The sequence below is a fragment of the Scyliorhinus canicula genome, chromosome 11 (assembly GCF_902713615.1).
Source record: "Scyliorhinus canicula chromosome 11, sScyCan1.1, whole genome shotgun sequence".
Lineage (NCBI taxonomy): Eukaryota > Metazoa > Chordata > Chondrichthyes > Carcharhiniformes > Scyliorhinidae > Scyliorhinus > Scyliorhinus canicula.
The window spans coordinates 115,053,683-115,077,324 of record NC_052156.1 but is presented as its reverse complement, the minus strand read 5'-3'; the positions used below and the strand labels follow the sequence as shown (position 1 = coordinate 115,077,324).

Here is a 23,642-nt window from a genome sequence, read left to right as displayed (position 1 = left end):
GTTCTTCCATCCCTTGGTACTGATCTCGAGCTAGCTTTCATCTGTCGGCAGAACTGAACACAGCCAGTCGCTCAGCTCCACACAATCTTCCTCTATATCAAATCTCAGACGCAAATCTCAATCTTTCTCTCTTCTAAACATCTAATCACACAATCAGCCTCCGGCTCAGCTATGGAGATGGCCCTATTTAACTAAAGGGGTGGTACTGTGCACTGATTGGAGTGAGCTTGTTTCATTCAGCTCAGTGCTGCTACAGTTTGATCAAAGTAATCTGAGGCTGCATGACTCACTAATTAATTGGTGCTTCTCTTTGTTTCATTGCTATTGAATTAATGAGCATTGGGTACAAGATACCCACGCAGATGCTACTCCTGATAATCATAAAAGTCTTTAAATGGAAATGTCTGCTTTAAGTGCAACTTTTAACTAAATTCCAATAACAAGTAATTAGGATATTGGAACAAGAGTGATGGAGAGCTATTACCGGCTCTCTAGATTGAAGAGGGGAAAAAATCGGGGAGAACCTTTGAGGGTTATGGAACACTCAGAGTTTTACTGATTTGCTAATTTTGCCCACTCGATGGCTGCACGGTCCTATCATATTCAACGTAGGCACCATTGGGTGAGTTAGAAGCTATACAGGCAAGAGTGATTTTTCTTCCTGTTGTGATGCTGCAAGGGACCCTTGACCACAAGCCACTCAGCTCAATGTGCATGATTTTCCGAGGCATGCTACGAACACATAGACTCCTCACCAGCAGTACATACTTGGGGAACCAGTTCCTGCCATATAAGTCTGCAGTGGGTTCATGTTGAAGTGAAGAACCAGATTAGTCTGTGTGGTGTTGTGCCCCCAAACCTCATCTTCACAAAGGCATGTAAAACTCAATCTTGAAACAGCCAAGGCATTTACAAGAATGGGGAAGAAGTATCTTTTACCAATCACCAATCACAAAGACAAATGGCAACCAAAGTGCTTTATGGAACAGTAAAGTATGGAACTGGAAGACAGGCTTTGCCCACTTGGGAGACATGTCAATCTTTGGAAATGACTGCAACAGACCACCGCCACCCCCTTCCCCTCCCCCTCCTTATTGTGCTAGTGTGAGTGTTCTAACTCAAGCTATTTCTGTAACCTCCTACAACCCTCTGAGACACTGGCACTCCACCAATCCAAGCCTCTTCTGCACCCACCCCCCATTTCCTTTGCCCTCATTTCCTGTGCCCCAACGTTAGTGGCTACGCTTTCAGTTGACTTTGCACTATACTTTTTTAACCTCAACCTCCAGCTCTCCTTTTCTTTTACAATGCTCCTAAACACTCTCTTTGACTAAGGTTTTGGTCACCTGGTCTAAACATCCGTTTCTTCGGCCTGGTACCAATGTTTGCACCTGATTAACTTCCTGCGACGCCCTTTGGGATGATTAATTGTGTTAAAGGCACTTCATAAACACAAGTTGTTGTGGTACTTGGGATTATGGATGGTGCAGCTCTAAAGAACACTTTGTTTTTGCTTTTTCATTTTCCTTCTATATTATTTGAAGGGAGGAACCTGTACAGTGATTCACAGGTTCCAAAAACACTCAGCTGCCCTTCCAACTAATTATTACCTACAAGCCAACTATCTGATTACAGCAGGAAGAGGAATATCACAGGTGAACTAAATTCACTCCTCATCATAGTCCGGAATTGGCAGGACAGACCAGTGATCAGACATAGGTATACTGTTCTCTGTAGCTTTGACAGGAGTCTGACAGCTGTGTTGGGTGGACATGGGCAGCATGGTAGCACAGTGGTTAGCACTGTGGTTTCACAGTGTCAGGGTTCCAGGTTCGATTCCCGGCTTGGGTCACTGTCTGTGCCGAGTCTGCATATTCTTCCCGTGTCTGCATGGGTTTCCTCTGAGTGCTCCAGTTTCCTCCCACAAGTCCCGAAAGACGTGCATGTTAGGTGAATTCGACATTCTGAATTCTCCCTCAGGGTACCCGAACAGGCGTCGGAATATGGCGACTAGGAGCTTTTCACAGAAAGTTAATTGCAGTGTTAATGTAAGCCTACTTGTGACAATAAAGATTATTATTAATCAGTGTTAATTACAAGTCCTTACAGTTGGAGAAGACCTTGGAATGAATCCCATTTCATTTGGTCGACATAGGAACAAACAACAAAGATAGGACTAATAATGTTTGAGGTACCAGGGTCGAAATTCAGATGCATAATGATAATTTTTTTGGTTTGGCATCTCAGCCAAATTGACTTGACAGAGGGTGAAGGTGTGATGAACATAGGAATTTCAGATATAATGTATGATAAGCATTTGGTGCAGTAAGGATTAAAATGACTGCGACGGTCAAATTTAAAACAATCATGCTTTGTGATGAGCCAGTCTTTGTGGCTTCAAGGGATAATTAAAGCATAGTAAGAGATTGGGCTAATGGAGTTTTGTTTATAAAAAGATTAGACTAATGGAGTTTTGTTTATATAATGTTCTCTGGTTGGTAGATTGAGACATTGGGCGCGATCTATCGACCTTGCCATGCTCAATCTGGGACATGACAAGGCCAGTAAATCTCATGAGAGGCATCGTGAGATTTACTGGCCTCATTATGCCTCACGAGATCTAAGATCTCACGAGGAGTCGCAATCTGAATCCCGAGCATTTGAGTTTGGGACCCAGATTTGTATATTCAATGAGCAGTTAGTCTCACTTGAATATGTTTACACTAGATCTACCTTGCACCCGGGATCTCGTTGCCTTGCCTCAGAGACAGCGAGCAGGCACCATTTATCACTGGTTTCTACAAATGTGGACCAGCACTTCAGTTGGTCTCCCCTGCAAGATGGTGGTCAGGCTCTGGACAGGTTGGTACCCTGGCACCCCAATCCCACCTGGGCACTGTGGCACTGCCAGGGCCATCCATGCACCTGGCAATTCCAGGGTGGTGTGCCAAGGTGGCAACATGCCTATGCCAGCGATTGAGCCTGGAGGTGCCCTGCCCTTATGAGGTGGGGTGCGAGGGGCTTGATGAAGCCCCTATTGGGGAGGTCCTGATGTTGTGGTGTGGTGTTTAAAGACAAATACTGCCCCAATCTCTTCCTGCACTAGCGAGGGATAGTCTCTGCGCTGCCATTGTCAGGCAACACTTGACTAAACGCAGTCGACATGGGACTCTGTTATAGTTCCATTAAATCTTGCCCAGTGATTTTGATTCTCCCATTTCCACTGCAGTGAATGGAGACTTGGCTGAGTGCCAAATTCTCCGTCCTCGCTGACAGTGGTAGCGAGGCAAACTCGCAGTGCAGAATCCTGCCCATTATGTTTAGTTTTAATAAGATGATGTAAGAAATGGGAGGAGAAAAGAGCTGAAGCAGTCAGATGTTGAGGTTGCAGTTTAAAAGAAATGTAGTTTTAGTTGGGATGTGAATAGACAAATTGTGCTCTCAATGCAGTGATGCTAAGATCTGTTTGTGAGCAAACCAACAGTTTCTGGAAATACAGTTCAGTTAAAGAATAGACTGGGGACAGACCAGACAAGCACCTGTTCACCAGACAAGATTTGCCTGTGTACAGGCCAGAAGCAGCCTCTCAGGTTGGCCCTTTAAACAGTATTTTCAAACAGCAAGAATCTGCAAGCTGGGTCCTGAAGGATATCGCTTTCTCAATTGGTTTATCCAAGACATCTCTTTACAGCAAGTATTTAACAGCCGATTGTGACCAGAGATGGGTTTTGTTTGAATGGAGAAAAGATAGCAGTGAAAGCTATGTCTTTATGATGTTAAAGTTAGCAAATGTTTGTTTTAATATACCATATCCTGATTTTTGTGTGTGAAAATCACTCCGGCAGAAAAGTATCCTTTCCTCACAGTCTTACAAAGTTAAACTATTGGGGTTCTGCCTGATATCCTAGCAACTGTTGGGGTCTGGTCCAAGATCATAATAAGGGCTTTAATGGTTAAATGCATGGCTGAGTGGTGTGTGATGGAACAGTTTCAATTGGAAGGTGGTTGGCACCAGCATTAGTGAAAGAGGGAACCGTTCCATTAGGACAGGGACCAGTGTCTGAGTAAATTGAATAACTACGGCCTTAAAATCGGAATGAGGAAACCAATCGAGGCAAGAGGGAAGAGTTGATCAAGGCAGATTGACAAAGATATGAGAGGAGAGAAGCAACAGCAAACACCATTCACAGTAAGAAGTCTTACAACACCAGGTTAAAGTCCAACAGGTTTGTTTCGAATCACTAGCTTTTGGAGCACTGCTCCTTCCTCATTCACCTGAGGAAGGAGCTGCGCTCCGAAATCTAGTGATTCGAAACAAACTTGTTGGACTTTAACCTGGTGTTGTAAGACTTCTTACTGTGCCCACCCCAGTCCAATGCCAGCATCTCCACATCAAGACTACCATTCAAAATGGATATAGATTCAAGAAAGGAAATACCCACTATTACTGCCTCAGGAACAGTCCAACCAAGGTTAACAAGTTAAATAAAGTGGAAGAGACAGAGGGCCGGATTTTCATGGAGGTGGGAGGAAGGTCAAGTCAAGAAACCCCCCGACAAGGGTTACAGGTCCTGACCACAATTGTTTTGTCCCAAGAAGTCAGGGGTAGGATGGACTGAACCATTCACGACAAGGAGATCCCAGAATAAGTCCTTAGTCTGTATTACACCGATCTTAGCCAAACCAATGATGGAGAAAAATTGCTCTATGGGATAATGGAATGGGAAAAATACTTCCTTCAGACAGTGGCTCAGCATCTACCTCAACTCCACCTTCCCACACCACTGGATTCATTCCGTACTCAAAATTCTCAACAACTGAGTATCCACAGCTCCAAGGCTCACAATCCTTTCTCCTCATTTTGGTCCTCAAAGGCAAAGCTTCTTGTGAAACTCCCATCTGAGGGAAACGTTAGCCCAACATTTACTTTGTAAACTATGAGGCAGCAATGGAGGCAGGCTGATGGCGTCCAACATGAAAGAAGTAGGTGGGGGAGGGGGAGGATTTCTTCTTCTCCAAGGTAAAAGCTGAACGTCAACAAGCAGAAACCTGAAAAGGAGGAATAAAGTGAGTCATTTTCAGGTTGGCAGGCTGCAACTGCATAGATACGTAGAAGATAGGAGCTGGGGGGAGGCCTTTTGGACTTCAAGCCTGCTCCGCCATTCTTCACGATCATGGCTGATCATCCAACTAATCCTGCTTTCTCCCCATAACCTTTGATCCCATTCACCCCAAGTGCTATATCTTTTTTTTAAAACGCATTTTATTCAAACTTGTATCAAAGTAGGTGACAGCAAATAAACACACCGGGAAACATTCTTCCCAACAATCAACTATGCAGTTTGTACAGATTGGTGCGACCATCAATTCACTCGGAGACTCGAGTCGAAGTAAACAGTGGTTTTAATCAGCTTACAACTTTGCCTGCCTGCGACCGGTATGATACTGAAGGCGGTCCCGCAGGTCAGCTGCTCTTATACTTCCTATAAGGGGCGGAGCCCGTACATGCTCCACATCTCCCCCTGTGGGTGAAGCCACACAATGGCCCATAGATGGAGCCCACAGGGTTAATGGCATGGCATAACGCAACACAGTATACTGGTGAATTACTAGTGCTTATACATTCACCACACAGATTTTTCTCCTTTTTCATCCTCCCTCCCCATCACCCACCCCCCCACCCCCTGCGACGGACAGCTCCCCAAACACGGTCACAAACATCCCCCACCTTTTCTCAAACTCCCCTGCTAAGCCCCTTAACTCACACTTTATCTTCTCTAACCGCAGTGAGTTATACAGGTCACCCAACCATGCTGCTACCCCCAGTGGCGATGCCGGCCGCCACGCCAGCAAAATTCGTCATCGTGCAATCAGAGAGGTGAAGGCCATGACATTGGCCTTACTCCTCGCCTCTGAAACCCTAAATATCGCCACCAAAGGGTCCGGGTCCACTCCCTCCTCCCTACCCTGGCTAAGACTGCAAACACTCCCGCCCCGAATCTTCCCAATTTTTCACAACCCCAAAACATGTGCGCACGATTCACTGGCCCCCAGCCACACCTCTCACACTCATCTGCTACCCCCTGAAAGAACCCACTCATTCTTGCCCGAGTCATATGCACCCTGTGCACCACCCTAAACTGTATCAGGCTCATCCTTTCACAAGAGGAGCTCTCGTTTACCCTATGCAGTACCTCACTCCATATTCCCTAATTGATCTCCACTCCCAACTCCGCTACCCATTTCTCCTTGATCTTCACTACCTGCTCGCCTCCCTGCTGCCCCAGCCACTTATATATATCCCCAATTCTTCCCTCCCCTTCCACATCCGGAAGTAGCAGTCGCTCAAGCAGGGTGTAACCCGGCAATCTAGGGAAGCCCTTCCAGACCTTTCGTGCAAAGTCCCTAACCTGTAGATACCTGAACTCACTACCCCTCGGCAGCTCTACCCTCTCCCTTAGCTCCTCCAGACTGGCGAACCCTTCCTCCAAATCCCTCACCTTGACCAGCCTCATTTCCCTCCACCTCCTGTATACACTATCCAACCCCCCCCCCCCCCCCCCCCCCCCCCCGGCTCAAACCCTTGATTCATGCACAGCGGCGTTGGCACCGACATCCCTTCCACCCTAAAATGCCTCCTCAGCTGATTCCATATCTTCATCGTGGACGGCACCACTGGGCTCCCTGAATACCTACTCGGAGGCATTGGCAATGCTGCCATCACCATAGATCTCAAATTAGACCCCTTATAAGATTCCTCCTCCATCCTAACCCACTCTACCCCTTCTCCTTCCCACCACCACCGCACCTTGTCCACATTCGCCGCCCAATAATAATGAAGCAAGTTTGGCAACACGAACCCCCCCTGCTGCCTCTGCCTCTCTAGCAGGGCCCTCCCCACCCTCGGCACCTTGCCCGCCCATACAAAGTCAGAAATTATTGTGTCCACTTTCCGAAAAAAGGCCTTTGGTATAAAGATCGGGAGAGCCTGAAAGATAAACAAGAACCTCGGCAGAATATTCATTTTCACCACTTGGACCCTCCCCGCCAACGTTAAGTGCAGTGTATCCCACCTCTTAAGATCCACCCTGGCCTCCTCCATCAGCTTCGTTAAGTTCCATTTATGGAGACACATACATTCCTTTGCCAACTGAATCCCCAAGTACCTAAACCTATCCCACACTACCATAAATGGTATCCCCCCTAAATTAGCCCGCTGTGCCAGCTCATTCACTGGGAATACCGCGCTTTTCCCTACATTCAGCTTGTATCCTGAGAACCCTCCAAACCTCCCCAACAGGCCCATAATCCTTTCCATACTCTCCAACGGATCCAAAGCATACAGCAAAAGGTCATCGGCATAGAGCGACATCCAATGCTCCCTCTGTCCCCTCATTATCCCCTACCACTCTGCTGACCTCCTGAGAGCCATCGCCAATTGCTCTATGGCCAGCGCAAACAGCAGCGGCGACAGCGGGCACCCCTGTAAATCAAAGCTTCGTGAGCTCATATCATTCGTCTTCACTCTCGCTCTTGGCATCACATACAGCAACCGCAGCCATGCCACAAATGAAATTAAATGAAAATCGCTTATTGTCACAAATAGGCTTCAAATGAAGTTACTGTGAAAACCCCTAGTCGTTACATTCCGGCGCCTGTTCGGGGAGGCTGGTACGGGAATTGAACCGTGCTGCTGGCCTGCCTTGGTCTGCTTTCAAAGCCAGCGATTTAGCTCTGTGCTAAACCAGCCCCAGTTATCTCGGCCCGAACTCAAACCTTCCCAAAACTTCGAACAAGTACCGCCACTCCACCCGATCAAATGCTTTCTCCGCGTCCATGGACCACCTGCTCCAGTATCAGAGCTCTTGACGGATTCATCATCACTGTCAACAGCCATCTTATATTACTCGAGAGCTGCCTGCCCTTCACAAAGCCTGTTTGATCTTCTGCATTCACCCCCGGGACGCAATCCTCCATCCTCCCCGCCAACACTTTCACATCCGTGTTCAATAGGGATATGGGTCTACATAACCCACATTCCACCGGATCCTTCCCTTTTTTTGGGAATAGTGTGATTACTGCCTGCTTCATCGTCTACTGCAACTCCCCCTTCTCCAGTGCTTTATTAAACGCCCCCAACAGATGTGGTGCCAGGTCCGCCGCAAATTCCTTATACAATTCTGCCGGATACCCATCCGGCCCAGGGGCCTTCCCCGACTTCATACCCCTGATACGATCCAGCACCTCCCTCAACCCCAGGGGCTCCTCCAACACCTGCCTCTTTGCTTCCTCCACCTGGGGAAATTCCAGCTCGTCCAGAAACCACCCCATGTTCCCCTCCTCTCCTCCTGGATCTGCCTCAAAAAGTCCCTGGTAATACTCTCTAAATGCCTCATTTATCTTCCCTGGCTCTGACATCACATCCCCAGCCCCAGTCCGGATCTTCAATACTTCCCTGGACACAGCCTGCCTCCGCAGCTGATGCACAGCATGTGGCTCGCCTGCTCCCCATACTCGTATTGCACCCCTCTTGCCCTACGCAGTTGCCCTACCGCCCTCCCCATTGTCAGCCTGTTAAATTGCCCCTGCAACTTTTTCTTCCTCGCCAATCCCTCCACGGTGGGCACCCTCGAATATTCCCTGTCCACCTCCACTATCTCGCTCACTAGATGGCCATGTTCCGCCCTCCTTTCCTTATTCGCACGACCCGTAAATGAGATAATTTCTCCCTGGAGCACTGTCTTCTGTGCTTCCCAAAAAATGCCCGCCGACACCTTCCCATTCTGATTGGACTCCACATAATCCCTAATCGCCAACTGCACCTTATCGCAAAATATCTCCATCCGTCAACAATCCCGAGTCAAACCTACACTCTGGCCTCTGCTCTCGTACCGTACAGAACCGAATATCCAGCCAGTGGGGTACATGGTCCAAGATAACTATCCCCAGATACTCTGCTCCCTCCACCCCAACCCAAATCTCCAGACTCACTACAAAGTAATCAATCCTCGAATACACCTTATAAACGTGTGAAAAGAAGGAATATTCCCTTCCCCCTGAGTTCTGAAAGCGCCATGGATCCACCATACCCATCCTCTCCATACACCCCGCCAGCTCCCTTGCCATTCGTACCCTACCCATCGACCTGGGGATCAATCTATCCACCCTCGGCTCCAGGGCACAGTTAAAATCTCCTCCTATGATCAACTGGTACGTGGCCAAATCCGCTGCTAGCAATCCCCTCATAAAACCCACATCATCCCAATTTAGGGCATACACATTTACCAACACTACCGGTGTCCCTTCCAATACCCCACTCACAAATCTCCCACCTGGATCCCACACCTCCTTCGCACTCACGAATCCCATTTTTTTGCTCATTAAAATGCCACACCTCTCGAAAAGACAACCCCCACTTTCAAGCTCCTGAGGTGCGCAAACACCCGCGACCTTTTAACCGGCCCATTCAGTCCCCGGACGTTCCACGTTACCAACCTTACCGGAGGGTTGCGCCTCCAATCCCCTCTACCGTCCGTCATCTTCCCCACATAACTCCTGCCCCTTTAATTCCGCTCTGTACCTAGCCAATCCCAGATGGCCCCTTTCTTCGCCCTTGACCATGCCATCTCTCACCCCCTGCCATGTCGCAGAAACCCCCCCCCCCCCGCTTTTCCCCTTCCCCTTCTGTGCCCCCACCCACTTCCCCTTTCCCCCCCCGGCCACCCCTCGGTCTTCTCCCCCACCACCTCACTTCCGTTCACCAGCATAACCTGCTAGCGTGGCTGCCCCTGCCCAAAGGCACATCCTAATGAACACCCCTCCCTCTCCCCACCCCCCCCACCCCCACTCCTCAGCTCAAAGAAGAAGGCCTCCTGCTGGCCTTACCCTCCCCAACCCAAACAAGGACTTCTCCTGAACTACAGGTAGCCTTCTCCAAAAGCAAACAAACAGATGTTAAACACAAACAGTCCCATAAAACAGCAGGGGGGAATGGGAACATCCATCCCCACATGACATTTTCACTCCTACAACTCCCTACAATCTTAACATTGAACAGAAACTGCCCCCCCACAAAAAAGGTGGAAATCCCCCAATCCCTACCCCCACTACAAACGTGCTCACGACCATTACATAGTGCCAGCACCCCAGTTCCCAAGCATTGTCCGCTCAGTTCTCCCCCAGTTTATGCTCCTGAATTAAGTCTTTGGTCGCTTCTGGGGTCTCAAAATAATACTCCCAACCTCCAAACGTCACCCATAATTTTGCTGGGGAGAGCATCCCAAACCTGATCTGCCGCCAGTACAGCACCGCCTTGCCCTTGTTGAAACCTGCCCGCCATTTTGCCAACTTGGCTCCGATGTCCTGATAAATCCAGACGTTATTTCCCTCCCATTCGCAGCTACGCTTCTCCCTGGCCCACCATAGAATTTTCTCTTTCTCCACAAATTTATGGAGTCTCACGATCACCGCCCGCGGCGGCTCCCCTGCTCTAGGCTTCTGCCTCAGAGACCTAAGTGCTCGGTCCACTTCAGGTGCCTTATCTAGCACCCCTTCTGCCACCAGTCCCGCCAGCATCCTCAAGACATACCTTGTGGCACTCCCATCTTCTACTCCTTCAGGCAGGCCTACTATTCACATGTTCTGCCTTCTTGCGGCATTCTCCTGCTCTTCCACCTTTGCCCTCAGCATTTTACAGAGGTCTCCTAGGAGCCCCACCTCCACCTCCAGAGCCACCACACGATCGCTGTGGTCAGAGATCACTCCTTCAATCTCCCGAATCTGTGACCCCTGCACCTCCAAACACCTCTCCATCCACTCCAAAGTACTCTTCAGGGGTGCCACAGCTTCTGCAATGGCCTTTGCATGATCGTCATGCATTTCTATCCTCTGTTTATGGAATTCCTCCTTGATAAAAGTCATCAGTTCCTGTATCTGGGGACTTATAGCTTGCCACTTCCACGCCTGCATGCTGGAAGAGACTGTCTGTGAAGCATAGGACTGTTTCAACTTTCCAGCCAAACCTCTCACTGTTTTCTGCTGGGTCCGGTGATCAGAAGACAGACCATTCCAGGGGTAAACTACTCCTCTAACATTCACCTACGCCTTTTCATCAAAATTCCACCCGGATCTGGGTATAAAGAGCCCTTTTCTGTGACTTTGAACAGGAACAGCCCTTTATGTGACTAATCCCTCCATGGTCACAAGTGGAAGTCCCCAGTGCTATATCTAGCTGCCTCTTGAATATATTCAATATTTTAGCATTAACTACTTCCTGTGGTAATGGATTCCACAGGCTCACCGCTCTTTGGGTGAAGAAATGTCTCCTCATCTCTGTCTGAAATGGTTGACCCCGAATCCTCAGCCTGTGACCCCATGTTCTGGACACAGCCACCATCAGGAACGTCCTCCCTGCATCTACCCTGTCGAGTCCTATTAAAATTTTGTAAGTCTCTATACGGCAAGTTGCTTGGGCTTCAGCTATTAATAACCTATAGCAATGACTTTAGAGGGGAAGCAAGTATAATGTATTAAAGTTTGCCGATGATACAAAACTAGTTGGGCAAGTAAGTTGTAAGGGGGACATAAATACAGACAGATGAAGTAAGCGAGCAAGAACATGACAGATGGAATATAGCAAGAAGTGCGAAGTTATCCACTTCGGTGGAAATTTTAAAAACTGTCATGGGCATTCATTTTGTCCTTGCACACAAATCACAGGAAGCTAACATGTAGGTGCAAACATTTAGGAAAACAAATGCTATATTCAAGTTGCTCCTTAATAATGGCCAAGATTAAGAAGTCTTCATGTAATTACATCTTGGCAAGACCACACCTGGCATAATATCCTTAGTTCTAGTTTCTCCCCAGGATGGAAATACTTAGCCCATGAGAAAGAATGGGAGTAGACTAGAGATCTATATTAACCTGAATTTAGATGAGTGAGAGGTGACGACATTGAAACTTTAAGGGGCTTGAGTGAGTAATTGTTGGGTTAATGTTTCCCCTGGGGAGTTTCAGAATAAGGGCTGAGGACTGAGTAGAGGAGAAACCTCCGTAAAAGGGTTGTGAATCTTTGGAACTTTATCCCAGAGCACAGTGAGTATATTGAAGACAATATTTTAGACAAAAGGAATCAAGTGTTTTGGGAAGGTGGGTTTGAGGTAGGTAGATGAAAGTTTAAGTCATGGTTCTATCGAGTTGGTGGAGCAGGCTTGAGGGCCTGCTATTTCTGAAGTGTTGTTCCCCATTCCCTTATCTAGCTGCCAGAGCAATTATTCCCCATCATTTGACCAGATTAAGGTATAGACAAAGGACTAATTTTAGGATCTTCCTGCTGTGAATGGTTCAGTAACACATGGGAGATACCTGCTGGCCAGGACTTCAAATCCAGCAGCGCAATACATTTCCCCCTACAGCTGACCACATTTCAAAAGAAATTTGCAAGGTGATGGGCGAGTATAAACTTCTCGTCAGGATAGGGAACTTTTCCACTCGGCACTTCAAGCCCAGAGTAAAAGGAATGTTTCCACAGTTTAACTGACACATTTAGCTCCTCTCCCTACTCTGGCCGCAAGTTAGACTATCCCATTAACAATGTTTTCATTTTGCTAAACCGATCTTTACAGACAATGCAACATAGCTGCTATGCTGCAGAGCATACTGGGAACATTTTATGTTTGATGTACTTACAAGGCAGCAAGTGCTAAGAGATATATTTTCTACCATGTAAATCAGCACATATTGTTGATATACTTGTAGAACATCCAGGGTCCTTAAAGTAATCTGGAACTAATTTGAATGCCAATGGTATTCAGAATGTCAGATGTTGGTAGGTGGTCCCTTTCCTATTACGAAATGTGGATGGAGTCAAATGAAACAACCCAAATCCAATTATTTTAAATGTGCAACCAATACCCAACTTTTTAAACACCACCCCATGCATGTTTTTGTGAACACAAATTGGAGTTCAGATGTTAGAAGCATTTGGTTCCTTTCAAAAGTGGGTTTGACTATATTTCTTTTTAACAGAAACAGATTAATCTACATCAACCTTGAGCTGCTTTTGTAGGTTAATTTATTTTGTGTGTCATGTACCTTTTTAAAAGCACATATTTGCAGTTATTTTAAAGATCGTAGTTATCAAGAGAGCAGAGTAAAGTTGACTAATGCTTCAGAGCCATTAAACTGCCTGTTAAGGGCTGCCAAATTGCAGATAACAGTCAGTCATTCAGCTGCTAGTCATTACCGAGGTACATCAAAAGAGTCACAAAAACACACAAAGAAAAACAAGCTTCCATTCTTCAAATCCTTTGGAGGTTAAACTATTTCTCAATACAGTAACTTATCAGAAGTGTATGCTGCTTGGATCTAGATTTTGTGCAATCTGGATGACACTGTCAAACGTGTGCGAACAGGAAAATGTATCAATTCCAGTTCGGAAGAAGAGAGTGAGAAAAAAAAAGTTCATGTTCCACAAAACCATGGTGTAAAATGGTTTATTGAACAAACGGATTTCTGATCTGGTAGACAAAACATTTGCATCAGAGTTGCTGGCAAAGTTAACGGTAATTTCTAATGCCAACCTCTAAATGCGAGGAGATTATATATTTGGCTACGCTTAGACCTCCAAAATTTTTAAACACATTGTATTGGCAGACAAATTAAAGTGCATAGAATTGCGGTTTGATTATTTTAATAGAAAGTTACAGCTTAGTTAAAATAGTTAATACAGAAAGCATAGTTATACAATAAATCTGAACACTGATTGTACTAAATGCAACGGTACCAAGAAACAAAGGAATGAACACAAATGTTAACACAATAAAACTGTATTACATTTGTGCTTCAAATATTACAATATAGTATATACAAGAGTCATCCAAAATAAACATCTCATGCCAAATGACACAAACAAAATTATAAACTGTAAGCAGCAAACAAAAAAAGTGTGATTCCCTCATGACAAAGCTCAATATATACAGTAGGCTCTAAGAGACATTCAATTTAGAACAGGAACAAAATAACTATATACCGTTTTCCTCCCACCATACTCCAAACATGGCCACCAGCTCTGGATACTGTTGTATGTCTATTCTATTAGTTCCTGTTTCAATTCATATTTACATGTTAAGTAAACAGTACAGAAGTTAGTGCTTAAAACTAAGTTGACACACGTGGCCATGGAATCAGCGAACCTGGGATGTGTAGCCTTCTTTCATCAAACCTTCCTCATAGTCTGTCTGGCACAGAATCATATTGTTCTTGAGGAAAAATTTATCACCAACACAAAACCTGAAGAGATAACAGGGAATATAAAATAAGTGCGGTGAATATGCAGGAGAGCTCAAAAGAGAGAGTGTCTTTAAATAGAAATAAAAGCTATTAGCATATAATCTGCCCATACATTGCTATTATACTTCGAGAACTACTTCACTGAGCCAAGACATTTTGGCAGCATGTTGGGCGTGGATTCGAACAAAAAAAAAAATGTCTAATATATAAAACTGGAGGCTTTTAAGCAAATTGCAGTACTTTTGACCGTATCAATTTAACCTTCAGAAGCTCTAATGCCTACTCTACCAAATCCAGTAAAACCACGCATAATTACACATAGCAACCCAGGTGACCCTGAATAGCAGACTTTTGTTATTTAGCAAGCTGTTTACTGATGATGTTCCAATGTACTGCCAGAATTCCCTTTGGTAATAATGTTAAACAGATTAGATTTAATATTGAACGCAACACAATGTTCTGTGATCCTCCAGTGTTGAATTAGAAACATTCGCTGATATTAATTCCAGACAAATTGTGAACCTAGTCCCTCCTCAATCGAGTTTCTGCATTTGCTCCACCATGTTGACTACACAAATTGGAACTGAAGAGCAGAAATTAAAAAAACTATGTTTTTTTTGGTAAAGAGCTTCCGACCTTATTCATAAAAATCTGGATCATGTTGTACTAACGTTTGCAAACAACTCAATCTTTCTGGCATCAATTTTTAAGGTCATATATTTTGTGGAAGTGAAGAATTAAACTTGCATCGAATGTACACCAGAAAAACAGGCCATTCGGCCCAGAATGTCTGTAGGGGTTTTTATCCTCTACAAAAGTCTCCAGCCATCTTGGTTCATCTAACTCCTAATCCTCTCAGGATAATCTCCCTCAAGTATTTAACATAGATGTATTTAAAACATGAAACCAGATCGTCACCTCACCTACTCGTGGCTCTGCTCCAATTTGTAACCACACGAATAAAGACATTTCACCCGAATTAGTTGGATTTTATTTTTGGTGTCAACCTTACATTTTATAGCTGCCTGGTTTTGCCTCAATTTGTATTAAATGATCATCTAGATTCTGATGTGCTCAATCCATCTCAAAATCGCTTGACGTAAATTTAATTCAGAAAGCATTCCACATTATTCAATCTACACATTATCTGTGCAATATCACTGATGCAGCATTTTTTACAAGACTTGTTCGAAAATCTATGCGTTCAGTCTCACCTTAGTCCAATATGTGAAATATCTCAAACCATTCATCGACTTGATAACCAAAATATTTTTGAACAGAGGCTGTGACTATGATTAAGAGACGGTTCAGCTGTGACATTTTCCAACAGCTTTGTATTGCTTGGAGTTGTAAATATTGCTTCATATTGTTAGATTTTAAAATGTTAGAATATTTTGATAGTGATTGCATTGTAGAATCCAACTGATAAATAGATATGAAAGTTCAGATTTGAATGTGGGTTGAGCGGTGATGGAGAAAGAGAAGTAGTAATTCAGTTTTGCCCTCTTGATAGGGTGGGGAGGGGGTCAATTATCAAGGGCTCCTGACCTGTGCAACATCGCTGCATTTTACTGTAACTTTTGCCTAATCCAAGAAAACCTCTTTTGCCTTCTCAACTCTCCTCCTTGCATCTCAGTGATGTGGAGACGCCGGCATTGGACTGGGGTGAGCACAGTAAGAAGTCTTACAACACCAACAGGTTTGTTTCGAATCACTAGCTTTCGGAGCACTGCTCCTTCCTCAGGTGAATGAATAGGTGGGTTCGGCAGAATTGCCAAGCAGAAACTTATAGCCAAGTTCCGCACACATGAGTACGGCCTCAACCGGGACCTTGGATTCATGTCGCATTACATTCACCCCCCCCCACCCCCCCTCCCCCCCCCGCCCCCCCCCCCCCCCCCCCCCCCCCCCCCCCCCCCGCCCCCCCCCCCCCCCCCCCCCCCCCCCCCCCCCCCGCCCCCCCCCCCCCCCCCCCTCAATCTGGCCTGGGTTTACAAAATCCTGCTAACTGTCCTGGCTTGAGACAATTCACACCTCTTCAACCTGTGATTATCCCTCTCTCCAGTTGCTCTACCTGGACCTGTAGACTAATTACCTGCAAAGACTCACATTCAAAGTATCGTATGGCATCTTTGACTTTGTCTGTAGAGATGTTTCTGGAACCCACCTCTTCACTGACTCGAAACAAACCTGTTGGACTTTAACCTGGTGTTGTAAGTCTTCTTGCATCTCAAGTGGCAGCTTTCACATTTATAACTATTTAGTATTTGCAAGCTTCCAGAGTGAGACAGTCATTCAATCATGGATGCCATTGCAATTGAGCCCCATTACTGCATTAACCTGTACTGTACAGGGCCCTTCTGGTCAAGGCAAGCACTGAAAGTGGGGGAAAATGGTTCCAGTGGTTGTGTCACTGAGCTATTAATCCAGCGGCGTGAACCATTTCAAATCCTGGGCGGGATTCTCTGATCCTGAGGCTAAGTGTTGACGCCGTCGTAAACGCCGTCGCGTTTCTCGACGCCGTCAACATGGCCTCAGGAGCAGAAATTCTGACCCATACAGGGGGCCAACACGTTAGTGGAGCGACCCACGCCGTTCCAGCTCCCAATCCCGGAGTCAGATGGGGGGCATGGGGTCTGCGCATGCGCAGTGGCCCTGGCACCAATGTGTGCATGCGCAGTGGGACTGGCACGATTACTGTGCATGCGCGGTGGCTCCCTTCTCCGCGTCAGCCCCGACACAACATGGCGTACATGGGCTGCCGATCGGTGGGCCCCAATTGCGGGCCAGGCCACAGTAGAGGATCCGGAGAATCGATGGACCGGCATCGGGGCGGCATGGCGCGATTCACGCCGGTCTCAGCGATTCTCTGGCCAGGCCCCGGGGTGAGAGATTCCCACCCACTATTTTAGCAGCTGGGGAATTTACCACAGAAAAGATCTAGCAAGTCACTACATTTAAAGTCATAGCTCACCACCATCTTTGCAAGGACAATTGTCTGGCTTCATAAGGGACACCTGCACATCATGAATTAAACAAACAAAAAGGAATAGAACCGTTCCCAAGCTCTCATTATTTTGTGAAGCCATGGTTAATAGTGGTAACACCCAGGGAAGCCCTTGCAGTTATGTTCAGGAATGTTAGGAGACCAGATAAAATTTCAATGGATACTGGTTCAATTTGCAGACAATGCCAAACTTCAGGTGGGGGATGGTGATCAAGTTGAGGAATGCATTAGCCATGAAAGGAGGATGGTGGTTGTTGAAGGGTGGATGTGGAAGGGGGAAATGAGAACGAGCAAGTCAATGCTATAGATAGCAGACCCAATGTTTGAATTGGAAGGAAGGAGAATGGTACAAGGGACACAAGTGCAATCTGGTGAACAGCAACTTAAGTTTAAGGGGGGGGGGGTTGTTGGGTTATGGGTATAGGGTGGATAAGTGGGTTTGAGTGGGGTGATCATTGCTCGGCACAACATCGATGGCCGAAGGGCCTGTTCTGTGCTGTACTGTTCTATGTTCTATGTTCTATTATGAGGCATATGGAAGACTACTCTCGTTTTCAAAATTGGGATGGATTGGGGAATACATCTATTCTTGTGTGTTCTGCAAAGGCAGGAATTCAATAGCATTGACAATCTTGCAATATCAATTTCTCAGCCTGAAACAAACGTAGCAGACTGACTGCTTCGGCCAAGTATAAAACAGACCCTAATTGGAATTAAAAACACTCAAATTCCCTATTAGAAGGTTAAAATGATCTGCATAAGAATGGTTGTAAACCAGAGCACTAAGGAGTAGGAAGAGACAACAGGGCTGGGGGGGGGGGGGGGGGGTGAGGGCGCATTGGGAGAAGAGTGAGACAGGGCTCGAGTCGCTGGCCGAGACAAATTGTCACAAGCCAGGGATTTTACCAGCCTGTACAATGTAGCATCATACTGGGTGGTGTGTTTATTGCAACTCAAGGGGCAGCTTCAGTGAAGCCACAAGTTAGAAGAACACGCCCTCAATTCCGTGCCTAATATTACCATTGAGCAAGACAGAATCTGGCCAGAGGACTAAATTTTCAGAATGAATGCTGAAAGACAATAGACTCACTCACTGATGGTGCACACCAGATAGCAGGGTTCTACATTGCCTGCCAGTACTCAGTCTCTCTTTGTATCAAAAAAATGGGTTTCTAACAAAAAGAAAATCTACATTTACTTACTAATGCAAGACCTCAGGATGTCCCAAAGGACTCCATTACAACAGGCGACTACATAAATATTTGTTTGCCATTTGGGAAAATGTGGCAGATAATGTTTTCACAGTACTGTGTGAAGTTATTCACTTTGGAAGCGAAAACAGGAAGGCAGATTCCGACCTGAACTGGTTGTAAATTGGGAGTGTGCAGCGGGAGCTAAGCATGCAGGTGCAGCAGGCGGTAAAGAAGGCTAATGGTATGTTGGCCTTCATTGCGTGAGGTTGAGAGTATAGAAGCAGGGATGTGTTGCTGCAATTGTACAGGGCCTTGGTGAGGCCACACCTGGAGTATTGTGAGCAGTTTTGGTCTCCTTCTCTGAGGAAGGATGTTCTTGCTCTCGAGGGAGTGCAGCAAAGGTTTACCAGACTGATTCCAGGGATTGTCAGACGAGAAGAGAGTGATTAGGTTGGGAATGTTCTCGCTGAAGTTCAGAAGAATGAAGTGGGATCTCAATGAGACTTCTAAAATTCTAACAGGACTAGGGTAGATGCAGGCAAGATGTTACCAATGATGGGTGTGTCCAGAACCAGGGGTTCAGGGTAAACCATTTCGGACAGAGATAAGGAGATATTTCTTCACAGTGTGGTGAGCCTGTGGAATTCATTACCACAGGAAGTAGTTGATGCTAAAACATTGAATATATTCAAGAGGCGGCTAGATATAACACTTGGGGAAAAAAGGGATCAAAGGCTATGGGGAGAAAGCAGGATTAGGCTATTGAGTTGGATGATCAGCCACGATCGTGACGAATGGCGGAGCAGGCTCGAAGGGCCAAAGGCCTCCTCCTGCTCCTATCTTCTATGTATCTATGTAGAGTGATAGAGTGATCAATCGGTTTCAGTGATGTTGGTTTGAAGGGTAAATTGAAGGGGGGTTGTTGGGTTACAGGTATAGGGTGGATACGTGGGTTTGAGTAGGGTGATCATTGCTCGGCACAACATTGAGGGCCGAAGGGCCTGTTCTGTGCTGTACTGTTCTATGTTCTATGTTCTATTGGCCAAAACAACAGAACTTCCATGCGACCTAGTCACTTTCACAGACAAAAGTGGCTGGTTGAGAAAATTTGCGCAACATAATTTCATGAACAGGACTGACTGAAAACTAGCCAAGCCTGACTCACTTGCTGTAATTCTGCTACATTTTTCAACAGCCATTAAAACCAGTATAAAATATAACAAAATAAAATGTCCACCTAATCACAACAGGTACAAAATGTCTCAAGTACCGAAACTCAGGCCGACATTCTCCTTTCTAGGGACTAAGTCCCCACGCCGGCGGGAGATTCGGCGCCAAACACTCCGGCGTCAACAGCCCCCTAAAGTGCGGAATTCTACGCACTTTCGGGGATGAGATGGACTGCAGAGTGGTTGGCGCCGCCCCAGCGGGTGCCAAAGGGGCGATGCGAGTTCACGCATGTGCCGAAGGGCTGGCATGATCTCGCGCATGCGCAGATTGGCCGCGTATTTTGCCGCATGCGCGGAGGGTTCTCTTCTCCACGCCGGCCATGGCGGAGCCCTACAGGGGTGTGGCACGTAAAAAAGAAGTGCCCCCGTGGAACAAGCCCGCCCGCAGATCGGTGGGCCCCAATCGGGGGCCTGGCCAACGTGCCCCCCCCCCCCCCCCCCCCTGGGAATTACAGACCAGTCAGTCTTATGTCTCTGATGAGCAACATATTGGAAAGGATTCCGAGAGATAGGATTTATGATTATTTAGAAAAACATAGTTTGATTAAAGATAGTCAGCATGGCTTTGTGAGGGGCAGGTCATGCCTCACAAGCCTCATTGAATTCTTTGAGGATATCCAAAGACGTGCAGGTTAGGTGGATTGGCCGTGATAAAGTCCCTTTAGTGACCATAAAGATTAGGAGGGGTTCTTGGGTTACGGGGATAGGGTGGAAGTGAGGGCTTAAGTGCGTCGGTGCAGACTCGATGAACCGAATGGCCTCCTTCTGCACTGTATGTTCTATGTACTATGTACTATGTGATGAGAAATATTCATGAAGGTTGGGCAGTGGATGTGGTGTATATGGATTTCAGTAAGGCATTTGATAAGGTTCCCCATGGTAGACTCATTCAGAAAGTTAGGGGACATGGAATACAGGGAAATTTGGCTGTCTGGATACAGAATTGGCTGGCCGAAAGAAGACAGCGAGTGGTAGTGGATGGAAAGTATTCAGCTTGGAGGTCGGTGACCAGTGGTGCCCCGCAGGTATCTGTTCTGGGATCTCTGCTCTTTGTGGTTTTTATAAAATTTCTTGGATGAGGAATTGGAAGGGTGGGTTAGTAAGTTTGCCGATGACACGAAGGTTGGTGGAGCTGTAGATAGTGTTGCAGGTTACAACAGGACATTGACAGGATGCAGGGCTGCGCTGAGAAGTGGCAGATGGAGTTCAACCTAAATAAATGTGAAGTGATTCATTTTGGAACCTCAAATTTGAATGCTGAATACAGGTTACATAGAGTTACATAGAACAGTACAGCACAGAACAGGCCCTTCGGCCCTCGATGTTGTGCCGAGCAATGATCACCCTACTCAAATCCACATATCCACCCTACACCCTATACCCGTAACCCAACAACTCCTCCCCCCCTTAACCTTACTATTAGGACACTACGGCCAATTTACCATGGCCAATCAACCTAACCCGCACATCTTTGGACTGTGGGAGGAAACCGGAGCACCCGGAGGAAACCCACGCACACACGAGGAGGACGTGCAGACTCCACACAGACAGTGACCCAGCCGGGAATCGAACCTGGGACCCTGGAGCTGTGAAGCATTGATGCTAACCACCATGCTACCATGCTGCCCTTTTTAACAGTACAGCACAGAACAGGCCCTTCGGCCCTCAATGTTGTGCCGAACAATGATCACCCTACTTTAAACCCAGGTAACCCGTATACCCGTAACCCAACAATCTCCCCATTAACCTTACACTACGGGCAATTTAGCATGGCCAATCCACCTAACCCGCACATCTTTGGACTGTGGGAGGAAACCGGAGCACCCGGAGGAAACCCACGCACACACGAGGAGGACGTGCAGACTCCACACAGACAGTGACCCAGCCGGGAATCGAACCTGGGACCCTGGAGCTGTGAAGCATTGATGCTAACCACCATGCTACCGTGAGGCCCCTAAAGGCAGGATTCTTGGAAGTGTGGAGGAACAGAGGGATCTTAGGGTCCATGTACATAGGTCCCTCAAAGTTCGCACCCAGGTTGATAGGGTTGTTGAAAAGGCGTATAGTATGTTGGCTTTCATTAACAGGGGGATTGAGTTTAAGAGCCGTGAGGTTTTGCTGCAGCTTTATAAAAACTTAATCAGACCACACTTAGAATATTGTGTCCAGTTCTGGTCGCCTCATTATAGGAAGGATGTGGATGCTCTGGAGAGGGTACAGAGGAGATTTACCAGGATGCTGCCTGGACTGGAAGGCATGTCTTATGAAGAAAGGTTGAGGGAGCTAGGGCTTTTCTCACTGGATCGAAGAAGGAAGAGAGGTGACTTGATAGAGGTGTACTAGGTGATAAGAGGCATGGATAGAGTGGATAGCCAGAGCCGTTTCCCCAGGGTGGAAATGGCTGTCACGAGGGGACATCATTTTAAGGTGATTGGGGGAAGGTATCGGGGAGATGTCAGAGGTAGGTTCTTTACATAGAGAGTGGTGGGTGCATGGAATGCACTGCCAGCAGAGGTAATGGAGTCAGAATCATTAAGGACATTTAAGCGACTTTTGGACAGGCAAATGGACAGCAGTAAATTGAAGGGGTGTAGGTCAGGTTGATCTTAGATTAGGATAAATGTCCGGCACAACATCGTGGGCTGAAGGGCCTGTACTGTTCTATGTTCTATGTGGACGCATGGTTGTGGGGTTCTGAAAGACCAATTTGAAAAAGGTACATTATTGTAGAGGTCTTGTGGTGCAGTGGTGGTGTCCCTGTCTCTGAGCCAGAAGCTTTGGGTTTAAGTTCTACCCCAGGACTTGATAGCTTATGAAGGTGCGTTCACAACGCAGTCAAAACAGGTTAAAAATCAATCTATAAAATCCTTCCCACACACCAATGGCTGGTGGCAGGATCGGGAGAGACTGCTGGTCAGCCATACAAAGTGGCTGGGTAGTACCACCACGGACAGAGCTGGCCACGTCCTGAAGGACATAGCTGCTAGACTGGGACTGCAGCAGGTGGCGAGAGAACCAACAAGAGGAAAAACATACTTGACCTCATCCTCGCCAATCTGCCTGCTGCAGATGTATCTGCCCATGATAGTATCGGTAGAAGTGACCACCGCATAGTCCTTCACATTTGGATTTGTTTATTGTCACTCAGTACAGAAAAGTACTATTCTGCAAGCAGCTCAAACAGATCATTTAGTACATGAAAATAAAACAAAAATAAAATACGTAATAGGGCAACACAAGGTACACAACGTAAATACATAGACACCGGCATTGGGTGACGCATACTGGCATGTTTTGTGCAGCACTACCACCGTGCTACATGGGAAAAACTTCGAACAGATCTAGCAACTCAAGAATGGGCATAAACAAGGTGCTGTGGGCCATCAGCAACAACAGCAGAATTGTATTCAATCACAAATTACAATCTCATGGCTGGGCATATCCCCCAATCTATCATTACCACCAAGCCAGAGGATCAACCCTGGTTCAATGAAGAGCGCAGAAGAGCATGTCAGGAGCAACATCAGCCATACCGAAAAATGAGGCGTCAGCCTGGTGAAGCTCCAACACAGGACTACTTGTGTGCCAAACAGCATAAGCAGCAAGTAATAGACAGAGCTAAGCGATTACATAACAAACACATCAGATCTAAGCTCTGTAATCTTACCACATCCAGCCAGGAATGGTAGTGGACTATTAAATAACTCACTGGAGGAGAAGGCTCCACAAAGATCCCCATCCTCAATGATGGATGAGTCCAGCACTCCTGTCCTCCAAGCTGCTGTCAATGTTGGAAGGTCTGCAGCAACAGTTCTTTAACTCTTTCACCACCACCTCTTCTCCAGAAGATCAGAAGAGCATTGGGTGCGGCACGTGCCTTGCAGCTGAGCAAGAGCTGCAAATACCAGGGAGGTGGAAAGC

At 46.6% G+C, this 23,642-nt stretch overlaps 1 protein-coding gene across 9 annotated transcripts in view; it reads right to left on the bottom strand.

Moving 5' to 3' along the window:
• Positions 1 to 13,480: 13,480 nt before the first annotated feature.
• Positions 13,481 to 23,642, bottom strand: part of lmo3 (LIM domain only 3) — a 70,266-nt gene continuing 60,104 nt past the window's right edge. For all 9 annotated transcript variants that reach the window (XM_038811119.1, XM_038811122.1, XM_038811117.1 and 6 more), the window contains one exon: positions 13,481 to 14,292. In XM_038811119.1, the coding sequence (XP_038667047.1) occupies positions 14,187 to 14,292 (106 nt within the window). In that variant the 3' untranslated portion in view covers positions 13,481 to 14,186. The remainder of the gene's footprint in view (positions 14,293 to 23,642) is intronic.